The sequence below is a fragment of the Bombina bombina genome, chromosome 1 (assembly GCF_027579735.1).
Source record: "Bombina bombina isolate aBomBom1 chromosome 1, aBomBom1.pri, whole genome shotgun sequence".
NCBI lineage: Eukaryota > Metazoa > Chordata > Amphibia > Anura > Bombinatoridae > Bombina > Bombina bombina.
Window position 1 is genome coordinate 928,653,458 of NC_069499.1, and position 18,546 is coordinate 928,672,003.

General features: G+C 39.8%; 1 protein-coding gene across 1 annotated transcript in view; it reads right to left on the reverse strand.

Annotated features, from left to right (window-relative positions):
* Nucleotides 1–16,536: 16,536 nt before the first annotated feature.
* Nucleotides 16,537–18,546, reverse strand: part of ENKD1 (enkurin domain containing 1) — a 126,276-nt gene continuing 124,266 nt past the window's right edge. The window contains exon 8 of the mRNA XM_053698476.1: nt 16,537–17,056. Within this exon, the coding sequence (XP_053554451.1) occupies nt 16,896–17,056 (161 nt within the window). The 3' untranslated portion in view covers nt 16,537–16,895. The remainder of the gene's footprint in view (nt 17,057–18,546) is intronic.

Sequence of the window (18,546 nt, forward strand, 5' to 3'; positions counted from 1 at the left end):
TTGAGCGGCAAGCAGAGAGGACTTGGCGAGTTGAACAGCAGAATATAATTGCCCACTCTCAAAACCTTGCAGATTATGTCTCAGAAATGGAACAGAAGGTGGCGACCTAGAGGACAGGTTTGCGCCGCAACAATGTCAGATTTAGAGGCATTACTGAGGAGACTCTGCAGCCTGACTTAGAGACATTTGTTAAGAAATTTTGTGTCTCACTAGCACCCCCCTCAGATCCAAATGATATGCTAATCGACAGAGTCCATAGGATTTCCTAGGGGCAGAATGCTCCTAAAGATAAGCCTAGAGATGTAATTGCAAGGTTTCACTTCTTTACTTATAAAGAGCAACTCAAGAGGGGCAGCCTTTTCTAAACCTCAACTTCCTTGAGCATCTGAGACAGATACAAGTATGTCCAGACTTATCACAGTTCACCCTGCAGAAAAGGAGCACCTTACGCTGAGTTTACCCAATCCCTCCGTTCAAGAGGCCTAAAGTATAGATGGGGCTATCCAACTAAACTCATCATTCACCGAGAGGATCTCTGTTACAGTGGACTCCCCAGCGATAGGGCGAAGATCTTTTGAAACAATGGGATCAAGCAAGATAATCATGCTGCCCACACTCTTTTAAGGCCCTCACAGCTAAGGCCTATAGCTGATCAATGAACCCCCTTCCTCAACGTCCCCAGTCAGTAAAAGGAACTCAGTTCTCAAGGGACTCCTCTCCAGGATAACCTGATAAGTATCCATTTTAACTGTTGTACTTTGCTGAGTATGCTTTTCTTTCTTCCAGGACTATTTTCAGTGACAATTTTTTTTTAAGTAACTGTCTCCCTGGAAGTTATTCTGTGATGCCAGTCGCAAAAATCATTCCTGTATACGGTACTACTTATGCTATGGGAGACTCTGGGAAAGAATGTAACTCTTTGCTGTGTATATTTTTTTTTTTTTTTCTTTTTTGTGATTATAACGTATTGTTCTTAAATTTGTTTAGGCAATAAGGTATATCATATGTTTTTTTCTTGTATAATACTTTCGAACTCATAGTGGATGAATCTAAGGATTTGCTTTTTCTTTGCTAGTTCTTACAGTAAGACTCCAATTGGGTTCTACCAAGGTGGCTACAACTATCCTCGAGAAAGGAGGTAAAGTCCTGGCTCTGAAAGCAACCCATTGGAGACCCACTAGTGGTGAATCCTAAGATATGTCAGTTTGTTGTTAGTCTTTTTGCTGATCACCTAAGGTGTTTAATTTTTTTCCTTTTAAAATGTTATTTTTATGCCTCACTGTCACAGTTACTTTTTTTTTTTTTTTTTGTGGTCTTGGCTCTGCTTTTGGATCCAGATATATGTAACATGTGGTCTAATATTTAGCCCTTCTGGCTTGTTTATACCTTAAATGTGAATTGATTTATAGACTGTTATTGTGTCTGGCTCCGGGGTGGACCCCAATAGCTAGATGCTGCTGAGACCATGCATTATGTAGATACCCACTTTTTCTTACATACTAGATTATTTAGAATATCCAATTGCGAAGCCTTTGCAACCTAAGTATTAACATAGATATTTGCTCCTTAGCCGGAACTTAACGTTTAGCCTATATACTTTCACTTATGCTACGAAGTCCGGCTTTGAATTTTTTGACTTACTTGCTTTATTTATTTATGGTTAATGTAGTATACCAAATGTTTATAGAGCACATATAAGTTGGTTTTAGATTTGGTTTAGGTAACATTTTTAAATGTTTCACTTGTCAGACTATAGACAGAAAGCTTTAAAATCTATGTGTTGGTCCCCTTACTAGAAGAGACGGTGTACATAGGACATCCTGTGACATCTGATATAGGACTATTTTTGCATAAGTGCTCACCTATGTTGTGGGAGATTTTGGGGGGAAAGTGTATTTTTTTGGTTCACTGTTTATAATTTTTTCATTTTTCTTGCACAGTCTTTTGTAAAGAGTTTACAATGTATTGTTTTTAAATTTGTCCTAGCAATAAGTTTACTATATGTCTTTCTTATATAATAATTGCTGACTCACAATGGAAGTACCTAGGATTTGGTTTTCTTTGCCAGTTTCCATAGCATATGTCCATCTGGTGTCCTTACTAAGGAGACCATAATTCACCCTCGAAAGAGGATCCAAAATCCTGGCACTAAGAATATACCGATTGGGGGATCCATTGTGCGAGTTTTTGAGACATGTTTGTTGATTGTTAGTTTCTAGTTTACCAAATTGTTCAAATTTTCTCAAAATGTAATCCATATGTCTCACTGACCACAGCTATCATTTCTGTCTAGAAAATTTTGGATAGTTAAGGTTTTGGCCTTGCTCTTGGACATAGATACAGCAACATATGTCCTTATATATAGCCCTTTTGGCTTGTTATGCCTTATAAGTGATGTTGCTGTGCCTGGCTCCGAGGCGGATCCAACAGTTAGATGCCACCGAGATTATGCACTATCTAGATATCTACTTCTCTTTTCAACACTTATCACACTAGATTAGTCTAAGATAGCCAATGGGAAGTCTTTGTAACTTAAATATTAAGATAGATATTCACCCTTCATCGGGAATTTATAGATTTGTTTTTATATTTTCACTTATATCACAAAGCTCAGCTCTGAGCCACTTGCTTTATTTATTTATGGTTAGGGTGCAAATTGAATGCCTTTATAGCACTTATATGTTGGTCTCAGGTTAGTTTGATTATGTAATGTTTTAAGTATTTGTAACCTTAATATTAAGATAGATATTCACTCCCTCACAGGGAATTTATAGATTTGCCTTTATATTCTCACTTATATCACAAAGCCCAGTTTCTGAGCCACTCGCTCTATTTATTTAAGGTTAAGGTGCACAGTGAATGTTTTTATAGCACCTATAAGTCGACCTCAGGTTTATTTTGACTATGTAATGTTTTAAATGTCTCATTCGTTAGATTATAGATAGATAGATTCGGATTCTATGTTTAGGTCCCTTTGCCGGAGTAGAAGGTGCATATAACCTGGTGTTCAATTGTTGGAAAGGCAATAGCCCTGGCACTGAGTCCAAAACATTTGAGTATTATGTTTTTAGATCTTGTAGCCTAAATGTACTTTCACTCATTTTTATTTTACCCTCTAAAAATAAGGTTTAAAGTCACCTTTCTTATATGTACTAGGATACTATTAGATTTTTTAGGGACATTTAGCCCAGTGACAACCGCAAAATCACACTCTCTTCATAGGCTATGTCCTATTTTAGGTTAATAAATTGCCACTAAATACACCACAGTTTTAGCACTTATGTTTTTAATATAAAATGCTATACATTGGACACTGACTTTCCACATAGATTTAGTATAGACACATAGGTTTTATAAGTAAGCATATGACCACACTTAGGATATTTCCCTTGGTTTCCCAAGACATCTCGCTAGATCTAAAATAACCCTTGCTCCCGAATCCCCTCCCCCCCTTCCCCTCCCCTCTCTCCCCACTGGATCTCACTTATTTACCATTTAAGGAGGCATAGGCTCTCCTCCTTTAGCTACACCTAATACACTGGTTACAAATACACATAAATTCATATTTGTTTTCAACTCACCGTTTGCACAGTATCTGCTATCTCAATCCAAGGCCTTTATCTTTATACCATCTGGCCTCACCAACCCCTCCCCCCTCAATAATAACCTAAGTTTACGGACGTAAACTTGTGGATCAATTAGATTCCCTACGTTTTTTAAGAATACTGTTACTCTCTGGTACATCTGAACTCTCAAAATCCATATATTAATATATCTCTTTACATTTTTAACTTTCCTTCCATATGTTTTTTCTACTTTAGCCTTTTTACTTGTATTATTATTTTTTTTTTTTTCTCCCTCTCCCCTTGCCCCATTTTCCATAATGGAGACCTCCATACGATTCCTCACTCTAAATGCTAAGGGCCTAAACTCGCCTGATAAACGCAGTATGTTAACAACATACGGCAAAAGATTAAAGGGACATGTCCTATTTATCCAGGAAACTCATTGGATAATAGATAGACCCCAAACATATAGATTGACTCTATACCAAGCCTGATTACGGCCTCTTATACCGATAAGACAAGAGGAGTTGCAATACTCCAACATAAAGACCTCCAGTTTGAACAAATATACTTAGATAGAGTCCCTGGCGGCAGATTCATTATCTGTGTGTAAACTCAATGGTACCCTCTTTACCTTAGTTAACTTATATGCCCAAATCAACAACAATTACATTTTCTTTCAAAAGTCCTTAATCTAGCAAAATCGTGAGAACAAGGTCATATCGTAATTGGAGGAGATTTTAATGTCATCTTTGACTCTAAATTTGATAAAAAAAACTTGTAATGGGTAAATCCATTGACCCTTATACCAGGTTCTACAGCAATTAAATTCAGATCCTATCCGCTAGACATGAATTATACGATGTCTGGCGATCATGTCATCCTGAGGACAAATATTTCACTTTTTTCTCCAATCCGCATAAATCCTATTCTAGACTGGATTATTTCTAGTTGATTCTTGGCTCTCAATGAGTCACAACTCACGAATACATATCTGTACATGGTCAGACCACGATGCGGTTTCTTTGACATTTTTCCATCAGGGGCTCGCAAGGGGGGACATTCTTGGAGGTTCCCAAATTTTCTTTGGGAAGAACCAGGATTTAAGGACTCACTTACAAAAGCGATTAATGACTATATACAGTTCAATATACCAGGTCAAACCACTTCCTTCCAAATCTTGTGGGGGCATTCAAGGCATATATAAGGGGGGTCTGCATCTCTGAATCAGCTAGAGTCCGGAAGAACAGAGGAGGTCCTTTGGGCCAGCTGGCCATGAAACTGAGGAACATGGAGAAAATCAACAAGGATAACCCTACTAGCTTAATTTCTGATGAAATTAGTGCCCTCAGAAGACAAATCCTCCAACTAGAGCATGATAGAATCAAAGCCAATCTGGCAAAATTTAAGCAAGTAATGTACCATAAAGGCAATAAGGCAAACGAGCTTTTAGCTCGAAAACTTAATGCAAGAACTGCCCATTCTAGGGTTCAAGCTCTAGAGATTAATGGCTCTAGAATTTTAGCTCCCGAGGATATTGGAAATGCTTTCGCTGACTATTACTATCAACTCTATAATCTTACGGAAGCAGAAAACCTTGATACCCCCTCTATCGATAGGATACAGGAGTTTCTAGACCCCCTTAAGCTTCCTACACTCACAGAAGAGGCAAGGAACTCACTCCTACATCCGTTCTCTACTAAAGAAATTTGTAACGTCATTACCCAACTTAAACCGAATAAGACTCCAGGACCCGACGGTTTTACGGGCTCTTTCTATAAAATGTTTAAACAACATCTATCATCCCTCCTCTGCCCCTTCTTTAATGAGGTGGCCGAGGTAGGAAGTTTTTCAAGAGAGTTCTTGGAAGCATCTATTATCGCAATCCCCAAACCAGGAAAGGATCCCCTCTACTGTGCCAATTATAGACCTATCTCTCTGATAAATTTAGACGTCAAGATGTATTCTAGAGCTTTTAGGCCAATAGGATTGTTCATCTGCTCCCGGATATCATACAAATAGACCAAGTTGGCTTTACATCTGGCAGGCAAGGTCCTGACAATACTCGTAAACTTTTACAGGTGTTCTCTGAGTCAGCCCGCCGGGAGGTTCCCATCGTGGCCCTGTCTTTAGACGCGGAAAAGGCATTTGACAGGGTCCGATGGGATTATATCTGGCGGGTACTTAAATCTTTTGGCTTTCCTCCCCAATTCATTGGCATGGTTCAGGCGTTATATAATGCACCATTTGCAACGGTCAGAGGCGTAGGTTTTAGATCTAAAGCCTTCCCCATTACCAATGGGACTAGGCAAAGGCTGCCCTCTTTCGCCTCTGATCTTTGCTATGGTTATGGAACCTCTAGCCCAAGAGATTCAGGCATTCTCAAGGCATAGAGGGAGTCAAGATAGGTGAGCGAACAGAGAAAATCGCCCTCTTTGCAGACGACCTGACCATCTTGTTAACTAACCCGAGCTCTTCAATTCCGGAAGTTTTCAGGACCTTAGAAATCCTATGGGTTCTCAGTCTCTATAAAGTAAACATTCTCAAAACGGAAGCTCTAGCAATTAATCTTGATTCCGGGCTCCTCGCCACACTTAAGATCCGCTTCTCTTTCACCTGGCACACAGATCTATTAAACACCTGGGTATATTTTTAGGCCCTGATATAAATAAGGTTATTAAATACAATTTTGAGCCATTGATTGTAGAAATTAAAAGTCTTCTACAGAGGTGGGATTATAGAGAAATTTCCTGGATGGGACGTATCTCTACTCTTAAAATGGCTATTCTTCCAAAAATTCTGTACCTATTTAGGTGCATACCCTATACGATACCAAAAATCTATCTATCTCAGATTCAGTCTATATTCATTAACTATGTCTGGAGAGGAAAGATTCCGAGGGTGGCGAGCCGTATTCTTCAACTACCGATAAACAAAGGAGGCATAGCTTTTCCTAATATATATCTATACCATGATGCAGCCAGGTTAACCCACATTGCTGGCCTGGAGCAATGAGAAAGAGAAACCGGCATGGTTTTTGCTCGAGACTGAGGTTATCCCTAGAAAATTCCTCCTAAAAGATCTAATATGGATTCCTAAGCATAGGCTCCTGGATGCAGCGCTCACGAATAAAATAATCTTAGACAATTGCCGGACATGGCATAGACTTAGACATCACAAAGGACTGCACCTCATCCTTCACCTATTCATAGTCTCAGGGACTGATGATGGGTCTCCCAGATATACATAGACAGGATTGGCTATCATGGAACTTTATTTGTGTTGGGGACCTCTATACCCAGAAGAGGCTATCAACAACTAAACAAATAGTCGCGCAGGTGAAAGAGGCTCCGAGATGGTTAATGTTTGAAAGTTATAGATTGTTAGAATATTGCCAGGCTTGGGGTTTCCCCAAGACACAGCTGAGAGAAAGTACTACTTGGGAGAAACGATGGCAAGCAGGGACTAAGCCTATAAATCACTAACAAATCATCATCTGCTACTCCTCAGCGATTACAGCGAAATCATACCCTGGCAGATTAAGTCGTGGGGGACGTGAAATAGACGTCCAAATTACACCCCGATGGAAGTGGAACATGCGACAATGATTACTAAATCAGCTATACATTGCATAACTTTCCTTGAAATTTACTTCAAGGTTCTCTTAAAGTGGTATCTAACCCCCCATAAGTTGTCAAAGATATATCCTACAGCCTCCCCGCAATGCTGGAGGGAATGTGGCTACAGGCACAGATTTACATATCTGGTGGTCCCTGCCCAAAAATTGCCCCCTTCGTGGAGAGAGACTTTTCTATTGCTCCTCTGACTTGGGTATCACATTACCTAAATCCCCAGCATTAGCCCTTCTGCATATCGGTCTTGGGGAACTACAAAAACCCCAACAAATCCTTGGAGTTGCAATTTTTATTGCAACCAAGATGTGTATAGCCAGGTCATGGAAAAAACTTGAAGCTCCAACCTTAGCTCAGATCACTCAACTCATAGATTATTTAGCGTCAATGGAGAGAGGTTTTTATAACACGACTGACCATATTGACAAGTACTGGACGATCTGGAGTAGGTGGGTTCTTAAACCTCCTTAGACGCCCAAATGCTTATTATTGTCTTTTTGTCCCATGGTGGATCCATTACCCCTCTGAGAATTTTCTCTATTTCCCTTTCCCTTTTTTTTTCCAAGAATAGCAAGAGAATGAAGCAAAAGAATTAATAAAAGTAAATTGGAAAGCTTGTTTAATAATGTATACTGCAGAGTACCCAGTTTGCAGTTCTTACCTCCAGAGCTACCTTGTTTGTCCAATCACCATTTTGTTTAGTTCCCCAGTATGCCATCCCTGATATAATATTATCTAACCTAGGTCTAACCAGTAACAAAACACCCAATATAGATGCCAATGCACAGCTTTTTATTCTTGTATTAGACTCACAGTAAAAAAGTGTTTAAACTTATGTTATGTAGGAGAGTGAATTGAATGACCATACTTTTTGGAATCCACAGCTGCTCTAAATGGTGTTGCAGTTTACTTTACTAATCTGTGGTCAGCTGAATCTGTTGGAATGTTCCTATGGTGGATGCAAAATAAATAAATAAAATACTTTTTCCAACCATAATAATATCAATGTAGAAAATTAAATACATTATACTCTAGAATTTTCTCCCATTTAATGTGTTCCCAATGGTCCATTTTACCTGCTGGGGTGTATTTAATTGTTTGCAGATAGCTACATTACTTGTATATGTAATAGCTACTTTTGCCTGTTGTATCACCACCTACACTGACAATATGAGTAACAAACATTTTCTCTGTAGAAAGCTATGTAAATAGGAGACAGTAGCACTGATGAATCTAGCAGTCAGGGTATAAGGGAGAGATTTTTTTTATGTGAAATAGCTACTTGTGTTTATTCAACACTCCAGCCATAAATACCTGACATAAATAACATTAGCAGGTCTGCTTTACTTGCAGGCTCAGACCAATTTTATGGGCATGTCCTAGAACCTAGATGATGGTTTTAATGAGAGAAAAACAAAACAGGTATTTCAAATACAGAAATATATATAAAGGAACAATTTCCCCTATATTTAATACTCTGCAGTAATTATAAGTCATATGGAACACATATAGAGGAAACATTTTATAGTACGGTGTCCCTTTAATTTAATAATTAAAGCAAGTGTATCTGGGAATCATCAACAAGATAAAAGTCTACTCTTGATAATGATAAATTTCAAGTGTTTGATATAAAAATACTTAAAATTGTGTGCTCTTTCTGAATCATGAACGTTTAATTTTGACTTGAGTGTCCCCTTTAAGGAGATCCCTGGGGACCTGGCAATTTGGTCTTTTTGGAAACCAGACCACTGGCAGATCGAGAGACCCGGTATCAGTGAGCTGGTACACTGCAATCTCTACCAAGCACATTTAAGTGTTGCAGTAGTATTATTTCACATAGTTGTATACAAATCTGCTGTTGTGCACATGAAGCTGGTGTGCTTATTTTACAGATTGATTTGGTTCTAAAGGAAAGAGAAAGGCAGCCTTAGATGGCGTGTCACATAAATTATCAGATGTTTCCATTTGCAAGGTTGTGATTTTTTTTTTTTTAAGACATTTGACTAAGCATCCTGGTTGTGCTTTGGACCATTTGAGTTTCCAGCATAGTATGTCATTTGTATCAAAATTCAAGTGAATTGCTGCATTTTTTTTCTCTTTAAACGCTGAATACCATTTGTTTATACTTACAATTTATAACATTAGCACCCCCTAGTGTTTGATACAATCTATTGTATTGGCAATTTTATATTCACTGCTACACCTGACTATTTGATACCTTGAGGTCATCTTAATTATTTGAAAAAGAAGTCTCAGATGTAGATTTCTTTTGATTAAGAAGGAATTGTTTCTGTGTTTATGACTCTAGATCTGCTGAATATTGAATTTTCAAAACATGCAGTTTCACATCAACAATGTAATATTTCCTCTACAATGTGGCGTTTCCCAGGATCAGAGATTCCAGATTATAACCAAGATCAGGCTTGCCCATGGTAGTGGTAACAGCAAAATATCTAATTAAAGCTTCTGTAGGTAAATTATATCACAGCTATGGATCTATATACTGTATCTTTAGCAACAGTTAGAAAATTAAAAATGTTGATTTATCTCCGAAAGGTTAATACTAATTTAGCCTAAAACTTGTGTCTACCATGTTGGAGGAGTTAATCATGATTTTCTATCTATCTGTGTGAAAAAACATAACAGCAAACTTCATTTATTTTTTATGAGTTATAGGGGATTAATAATTCAAAAGCTTTATCACATGTGCTACAGAATATGATTTTTTTTTCCAGCCAACAGAAAAAGAAAATTTATGCTTACCTGATAAATTTGTTTCTTTTAGACACGATGAGTCCACGGATCATCTTCATTACTTATGGGATATTCACCTCCTGGTCAGCAGGAGAAAGGCAAAGAGCACCACAAAGAGCTGTTATATAGCTCCTCCCTTCCCTCCCACTCCAGTAATTCGACCGAAGTTAGGAAGAGAAAGGAAAAGCCAAAGGTACAGAGGTGTCTGAAGTTTACAAAAAATAACAAACCTGTCTTAAAAAAATAGGGCGGGCCGTGGACTCATCGTGTCTAAAAAGAAACAAATTGATCAGGTAAGCATAAATTTTCTTTTCTTTTTAAAGATACGATGAGTCCACAGATCATCTTCATTACTTATGGGATACAATACCCAAGCTAGAGGACACAGAATGATATGGGAGGGACAAGACAGGGAACCTAAACGGAAGGCACCACTGCTTGAAGAACCTTTCTCCCAAAAGCTGCCTCACCCGAGGCAAAAGTATCAAATTTGTAGAATTTAGAAAAGTGTGAAGAGAGGACCAAGTTGCAGCCTTGCAAATCTGTTCTACAGAAGCTTCATTTTTGAATGCCAATGAAGAAGCAACAGCCCTAGTGGAATGAGCCGTAACCCTCTCAGGTGGCTGCTGTCCAGCAGAAAGAGAGGTAGCCGTAGCTTTTTGACCCTTACGTTTTCCGGAGAAAATTACAAACAAAGAAGAGGACTGACGAAAGTCCTTAGTCACTTGTAAGTAAAATTTTAAAGCACGGACCACGTCCAAATTGTGCAGAGACGTTCTTTTTGAGAAGAAGGATTAGGACACAAGGAAGGAACGACAATCTCCTGATTAATGTTCCTGTCTGAAACAACCTTAGGAGGAAAACCTAGTTTAGTCCACAAAACTACCTTGTCTGAATGGAAAATAAGGTAAGGCGAAGTGTATTGCAACGCCGAGAGCTCAGACACTCTACGAGCTGAAGAAATAGCAACAAGAAATAAAACTTTCCAAGATAATAACTTAATATCTAAGGAATGCATAGGCTCAAACGGAGCCCCTTGAAGAACTTTGAGAACTAAATTCAGACTCCATGGAGGAGTAACTGGTTTGAACACAGGCCTGATCCAACCAAGGCCTGACAAAATGGATTGTACATCTGGGACATCTGCCAGACGTTTGTGTAGCAAATAGATAATGCAGAGATTTGACCCTTTAGGGAACTTGTCGACAAACCCTTCTCCAAACCTTCTTAGAGAAAAGACAAAATTCTGTGAATCCTAACTCTACTCCATGAGTAGCCCTTGGATTCACACCAATAGAGATATTTACGCCATATCTTATGGTAAATCTTTCTAGTTACAGGCTTACGAGCCTGAATTATGGTCTCTATGACCGAATCAGAAAAACCCAGCTTAGAAAGTATTAAGCATTCAATCTCCAATCAGTCAGCTTCAGGGAAACTAGATGTGGGTGAAGGAAGGGCCCTTAAATGAGAAGGTCCTTCCTCAACGGAAGTCTCCAAGGTGGCAGGGATGACATGTCCACCAGGTCTGCATACCAAATCCTGCGAGGCCAAGCAGGTGCAATGAGGATCACCGGTGCCCTCTCCTGCTTGATTCGAGCAATGACCTGAGGAAGAAGCGCAAACGGAGGGAATAGGTATGCAAGATTGAAGGACCAAGAAACCGCCAGAGCATCTATCAGTTCCCCGCCCCGCCTGGGGATCCCTGGACCTCGACCCGTATCTCAGGAGCTTGGCATTCTGACGAGATCCAACTCCGGCCGACCCCATTTGAGAATCAGGTCGGAAAACACCTCCGGATGGAGTTCCCACTCTCCCGGATGAAAAGTCTGCCTGCTCAGAAAGTCCACCTCCCAGTTGTCCACCCTTGGGATGTGGATCGCTGACAGATGGCAAGTGAGCCTCCGTCCACCGGATTATCTTGGCTCCCTCGGTCATCGCTAAGGAACTCCTTGTTTCCTCCTGATGATTGATTGTAAGCCACTGACGTGATGTTGTCCGACTGGAATCTGATAAACTGGGCTGAAGCCAACTGAGGAAGACTCCCTGAGCCTTTAGGGAACCCCAGACAGCTTCCCACCCTAAAAGGCTGGCGTCTGTTGTCAAAATCACCCAGGAAGGTCTGCGAAAGCAGGTTCCCTGGGATAGATGATCTAGAGACAACCACCATTGAAGAGAGTCCCTCGTCTCCTGTTCCAGGGTTATTCAAGGAGACAAATCTGCATAATCTCCATTCCACTGCCTGAGCATGTTTAACTGCAGAGGCCTGAGGTGAAACAAAGCAAACGGTATAATGTCCATTGCCGCCACAATCAGTCAGATTACTTCCATGCACTGAGCCACTGATGGCCGAGTATTGGACTGAAGGGCTCGACAGGTATCTAGAAGCTTTGATTTCCTGACCTCTGTCAGAAAAATCTTCATAGATGTAGAATCGATTAGAGTTCCCAAGAAAGTCACCCTTGTCTTCGGGATTAAGGAACTCTTTTCCAGATTTACCTTCCACCCGTGAGTTCTCAGGAAAGATAGCACAATGTCGGTGTGAGACCTTGCTTGTTGACAAGATGGCGCCTGGATTAGAATATCGTCCAGGTAAGGCGCCACTGCAAATGCCCCGCGGTCTTAGAACCGCCAGCAGAGACCCCAGAACATTTGTGACAATTCTGGGTGCCGTGGCCAGACCAAAAGGAAGAGCCACGAACTGAAAGTGCTTGTCCAGAAAGGCAAACCTCGGGAACTTGTGATGATCTCTGTGGATAGGAACATGTAGATATGCATCCTTTAAACCCACTGTCGTCATAAATTGACCCTCCTGGATCAATGGAAGAATGGTACGAATAGTTTCCATCTTGAATGCTGGAACTCTGAGAAACTTGTTTAGACTCTTGAGGTCTAAGATAGGTCTGAAAGTTCCCTCCTTTTTGGAAACTACAAACAGATTTGAATAACAACCCTGCCCTTGTTCCTGTACTGGAACAGGAATAATTACTCCCAGGGAGGAGAGGTCTCTTACACAATGTAAGAAAGCCTCTCTTTATCTGGTTTGCAGATAATCTTGAAAGAAGAAATCTTCCTCGGGGAGGAACATTTTTGAACTCCAGTTTGTATCCCTGAGACACTATTTCTATTGCCCAGGGATCCTGAACGTCCCGAACCCAAGCCTGAATGAAGAAGGAAAGTCTGCCCCCTACCAGATCCGGTCCCGGATCGGGGGCATGTCCTTCATGCTGTTTTGGCTTCAGCAGCAGGTTTCTTGGATTATTTACCCTTGTTCCAAGACTGGTTGGGTCTCCAAGTAGGCTTAGATTGTTCTGGTTTAGAGGAGGAAGAGAAAGAATTTCCCTTGAAATTTTGAAAGGAACGAAAATTACTCTGTCGTCCAATCTGTTTGTTTCTCTTATCCTGAGGAAGGAGATGACCCTTACCTCCCGTGATATCAGAGATAATTTCTGTCAGGCCAGGGCCAAACAAGGTCTTCCCCTTGTAAGCATTCGCTAGAAGCTTAGACTTTGATGACACATCCGCAGACCAAGGTTTTAACCATAAATCTCTGCGGGCTAGGATAGAAAACCCCGAACTCTTAGCAGCTAATTTAGTAATTTGCAGAGAAGCGTCCGTAATAAAGGCATTAGCTAACTTCAGAGCTTTAATCCCATCTTGGATCTCCTCTAAAGAAAAATAGCTGCTGCACTAGTGACCGTAGCAATGCACGCAGCCCGGCTGCAATAGCAGACCCTGATGAACATAAATCTTTTTAAGTAGACCCTCCAACTTCTTGTCCATGGGATCTTTAAAAGTACAACTATCCTCAATGGGAATACTAGTTCGCTTGGCTAGGGTGGAAATAGCTCCTTCCAACTTAGGAACCGTCTGCCAAGCTTCCCTAATAGCGTCCGCTATAAGAAACATCTTCTTGAAAATAGGGGATGGGGAGAAGGGAATACCTGGTCTCTCCCATTCCTTGGAAACAATCTCCGAAGTTCGCTTTGGCACTGGAAAAAACGTCTGAGTAAAAGGGAACTTCAAAATATCTGTCCAATTTACTTGATTTTGCAGGAGCGACCACTACTGTAGAATCACAGTCGTCTAAGGTAACCAAAACCCTCCCTGAGTAACAGGCGGAGGTGTTCTAGTTTAAACCTGAAAGATACAACCTCTGAATCAGTCAAAGGCAATGAACCTTCTGAGTCTGAAATTTCGCCTTCTGATAGAACCTCCATACCCTCCATCTCAGTTCCTCTTACGTTTGCCTTGTAGCATAGGAAAGGCAGAAAACGCATCAGAAATTGTGGAAGACATAAGCGCAGCTATGTCTTTTAAGGTAACTCCAGCAGGCGCTAGAGCAGAAGTACAGGGCACTGCTTGTGCGGCGCGTTAAATCTTGGGACGCTTGGGGAGAAGCTGCGGCATACTCTGAATCTCATCATTAGACTCCTGAGAAGCATCCGCTTTTGAAAAATTTTGCTCATGAAAAATCTTTTCCCTATAACTTAAAGCCCTCTCAATACATGAGTGACAGAAAAGGATTGGTGGTTCCACATTAGCATCAAAACACATGGAGCAAGTAACATTTTGCACGGCTCCTATGTCCATACTAAAGTACAATAAGAAAAAGACAATGTAATAATTTTTTTATTTTTTTTTAAATACAAAACGTTACTGTCTCTTTATGAATATACAAAGGTAACCTTTTTACTATATAAGAAATATATGCTCAAAGAAAAAGATAATCAAATACCTCTCAAAAAATTTGATGACAGAAAAAATAAAACCAAAACGATACTGTGCCTTTAAATCTTAAACACCAACTTTTTTACTGCATTAGAGAAAAAAACGTACCCCAGCAGTTAAACAAAATTAAATTCAGACACCTCAGCAACTCAGCTGAGGTGCCTACCTGCCAAACGGACTCACTCCCTGGTCTGAAACGATCCGGATGCTCAGGGGCACAATAGCGCTACAACCGCTTGCCTTAATAGTCAGAAAAACATGCGGTTATAGAGCCACAGTGTGCAGACGTCCACTTCTGTCGGCTGAGTACTGCACAGTTAACTAAAGGCAGCGCGCAAAAACTGTAGCCCCGCCCATCGTGGACGTAACTCAAAAACACATTACCCGATCGGAGTAAAACTTTAATAGGAACCGCAACCACCATCAACAACAAAATGAGCTAAAACTCCCAGCCCCAGTGCCTGTACTCATGGCTGTCCTCCAAAACCCTCCAATATAAGAGGGATTGATGTCCCAACATAAGCAGCTTTGTATGAGCCTTATGTAAATTCCAAATAAAGTTCAAGTGCCCACTTTCCTCTGAGTCTATTCCCCAGAATGAACAAAGTCAGCACTTACCTTAAATGCTGTCCGACAGCAGGACAGTCCAGCAGGTTTAAGAGGTTCTCTCCCTCCCATAGCCCTGTGGAATAAGATAAGCCTGAGTTAAATGTGCTTAGGCTATCAGGATTAGGGCAGCATAAATGTATAGGAGGCACAGTGAGAATTATGTCCCCCCAGTTCCTATTGCTCTAAAGCCACCAAAAGCTCTACTAAAGAGACTGATATGGACTACGGCTACACCCTAGAACAAAGCAGCACAATCTTGCACTACTTTAAAAATAATAAACTCTTGATTGAAGAATCTATACTAACACCTCACTTTACCTCTTCCTATCACTAACGTAGGCAAAGAGAATGACTGAAGTGGGAGGGAAAGGAAGAGCTATTTAACAGCTCTGCTGTGGTGCTCTTTGCCTCCTCCTGCTGACCAGGAGGTGAATATCCCATAAGTAATGAAGATCTTGAAAGAATCCACAGCACCAAATATTATGAACCAAACTTAGGAGTTTATTGTGGTGGGTACAAACAAATGCTGCAACGTTTCGGGAGCAATTCCCTTAATCATGCATGATTAAGGGAATTGCTCCCGAAACGTTGCAGCATTTGTTTGTACCCACCACAATAAACTCCTAAGTTTGGTTCATAATATTTGGTGCTGTGGATTCTTTCAAGATTTAGATATTGGAGAGGAAAGCACTCTCCTCTGTTCCACTGGCAACAAAAAACAGAAGGAAAAGGTGCTGTTAGTGAATTGTTTGGTGCTGTTAACATAAGTAATGAAGATGATCCGTGGACTCATTGTGTCTTTAAAAAGAAACCAGCAGTTAAATAACTACAGATTGACATTGGATAAAGTAAAATATATTGATGTAGACAATGATTATTTTTCCTATGCAATACTCAAAGATCTTAACAACCACAAAGACAAATCTAAGCTTGAAAATCAGCAAATAAACACTTAAGGCTTTGCTGAGATTTTGGACATCACTTACATATAAATGATAATGGTGTAGATTCAATGCCAGTGGAAAAGATTATCAATCAATTAATCTCCACATTTCTCATCAGACTTTAATAAGGAATCATGTAGACAAAAAAAAGTGGGTTAGCTTTTCAACTAGAATATGATATCTGATCAGAACCATTTGAAAAGTTACAATTTTTGCATAGATCTCATTTGAAAAAAAAAGTCATAGTTCTTACTGAAGATGACAAATTTATGGTTAATTTAAATTTTGTCTTGCAATGACTACTTTTCAGTTTTATTTTATTTACATTTTTTAAGATAGCATTACAAATGTTTGTGAAAATGTGTCAACGCAATAGTAAAAATTATAAAATAAGCATTTTAAATAGAAAATAGTTTTTATGATTAATTTAGGAAAAAATATTACATTCTTCACCTTGAGTGCTGCACTTCGATTTATTTTTTAAATCTTAAGGCACAAACAATTAATGCCACACACCAGCCGTACGCCACCAATGGATTAAAACGCTTCTGGTACTGGATGATAAATCAAGTGGTGCAGTTTAAAAAGGAATCTCCAAAAAAAAAAAGAGAGTCTGTTTTACATAATGTTTGTAAATCTGAAATCCGCTAATGACACAGTCACAAGTCTGACTTGATAAACACCTTTGGACGACTAAATATTTTGATTGCCTCTTCCAGCTCAGAGAGCTTCTTTTCCAGCTCAGTCCTTCTCTTCTGAATACTGAGATTGTCAGCCCGTACTGGGAGCAACAGTAACTCTTTAATCATCTGTGCCTGGGCTGGAGATAAAACAAAAAGCAGATATATCTTAGATGAATTAATTAAAGTTATAGTAAGGTCCAAATTAATTATTTCATGATTCAGATAGGGCATGTCATTTTTAACAACTTTCTAATGTACTTTTAGCATCAAATTTGCTTTGTTCTCTTGGTATTCTTAGTTGAAAGCTAAACCTATCTACTTAGGTTCATATGCTAATTTCTAAGCCCTTGAAGGACGCCTCTTATTTGATTGCATTTAACAGTTTTTATATGTTTCATGCACGTGGAGTTATTTAAGAGTCAGCACTAATTGCCTGAAATGCAAGTCTGTCAAAAGAACTGAGATAAGGAGGCAGTCAGCAGAAGCTTAGATACAAGGTAATTACAGAAGTAAAAATTATATTTCTATAACAGTGTTGGTTATGCAAAACTGGGGAATGGTAAATAAAGGGATTATCTATCTTTAGAAACAATAACATTTTTGGTGTTTACTATCCCTTTAAATATTGGACATCCTTGTAAATCCTTTAATTGTTTACTAAAAGAACACATGAAGATTATTTGGCTAAAAAGAAAAGCAACATGTTACCATTATGATTATTGTTTTTTGGTTTGTTGTAAATAAAGTATCTTTACATGGATAGAATAAGCTGCAAATTTGTAACAAAATGACCACAAGAGTGAATCCAAGTCAACACAATCCTAACAGTAATATAAATAAAAAGAGAGAAGCGCTTAACCTGGGAAAGAACAATAGCATAATAGCTTGTTCTATCGCTAGGTACCACCCAAGAAGCAGCCTCTTTTTGCTCAATATGTGCCTTTCACAGAGAAGAACTTTCCTGAAACATATCAGTCTGATCCTGACTTCACAGTATAGTCCAGCCCCGAAATACCAGGCAATCCCTGTCTGAACGAGAGAAACAGCAAAACCCCAGACGTACGTTTCAGCCTATTGTGGGCCTAGTCAGTGAGGTGCAGCCATATCCCTCTAGGCACACTGAGCAACAGGTCAACGTCTGGATTCCCGCATCACACTTAGGGAGACTTACCAAAATGTCATAATTTGCATAAACAAAAAGAGAGACGCTCTCAACCTGGGAACGAACAATAGCATAATAGCTTGTTCTATGGCTAGTTACCACCCAAGAAGCAGCCTCTTTTTGCTCAACATGTGCCTTTCACAGAGAAGAACTTTCCTGAAGCATATCAGTCTGATCCTGACTTGACAGTACAGTCCAGCCCCGAAATACCAGGCAATCCCTCTCTGAACGAGAGAAACAGCAAAACCCCAGACGTACGTTTCGGCCTATTGTTTGCCTCGTCAGTGAGGTGCAGCCATATCCCTCTAGGCACACTGAGCAACGGGTCCATGTCCTGTTAAGACAAACCCTTCTGCGGACACAGTAACAAATAATGAATTTAAATGCACAGCTGACTGTGAATGCTAAAGCTTAAATGAATATAAAAGTAATTTATCATAGTGCCTTTCAATTTTGACAAGAAGC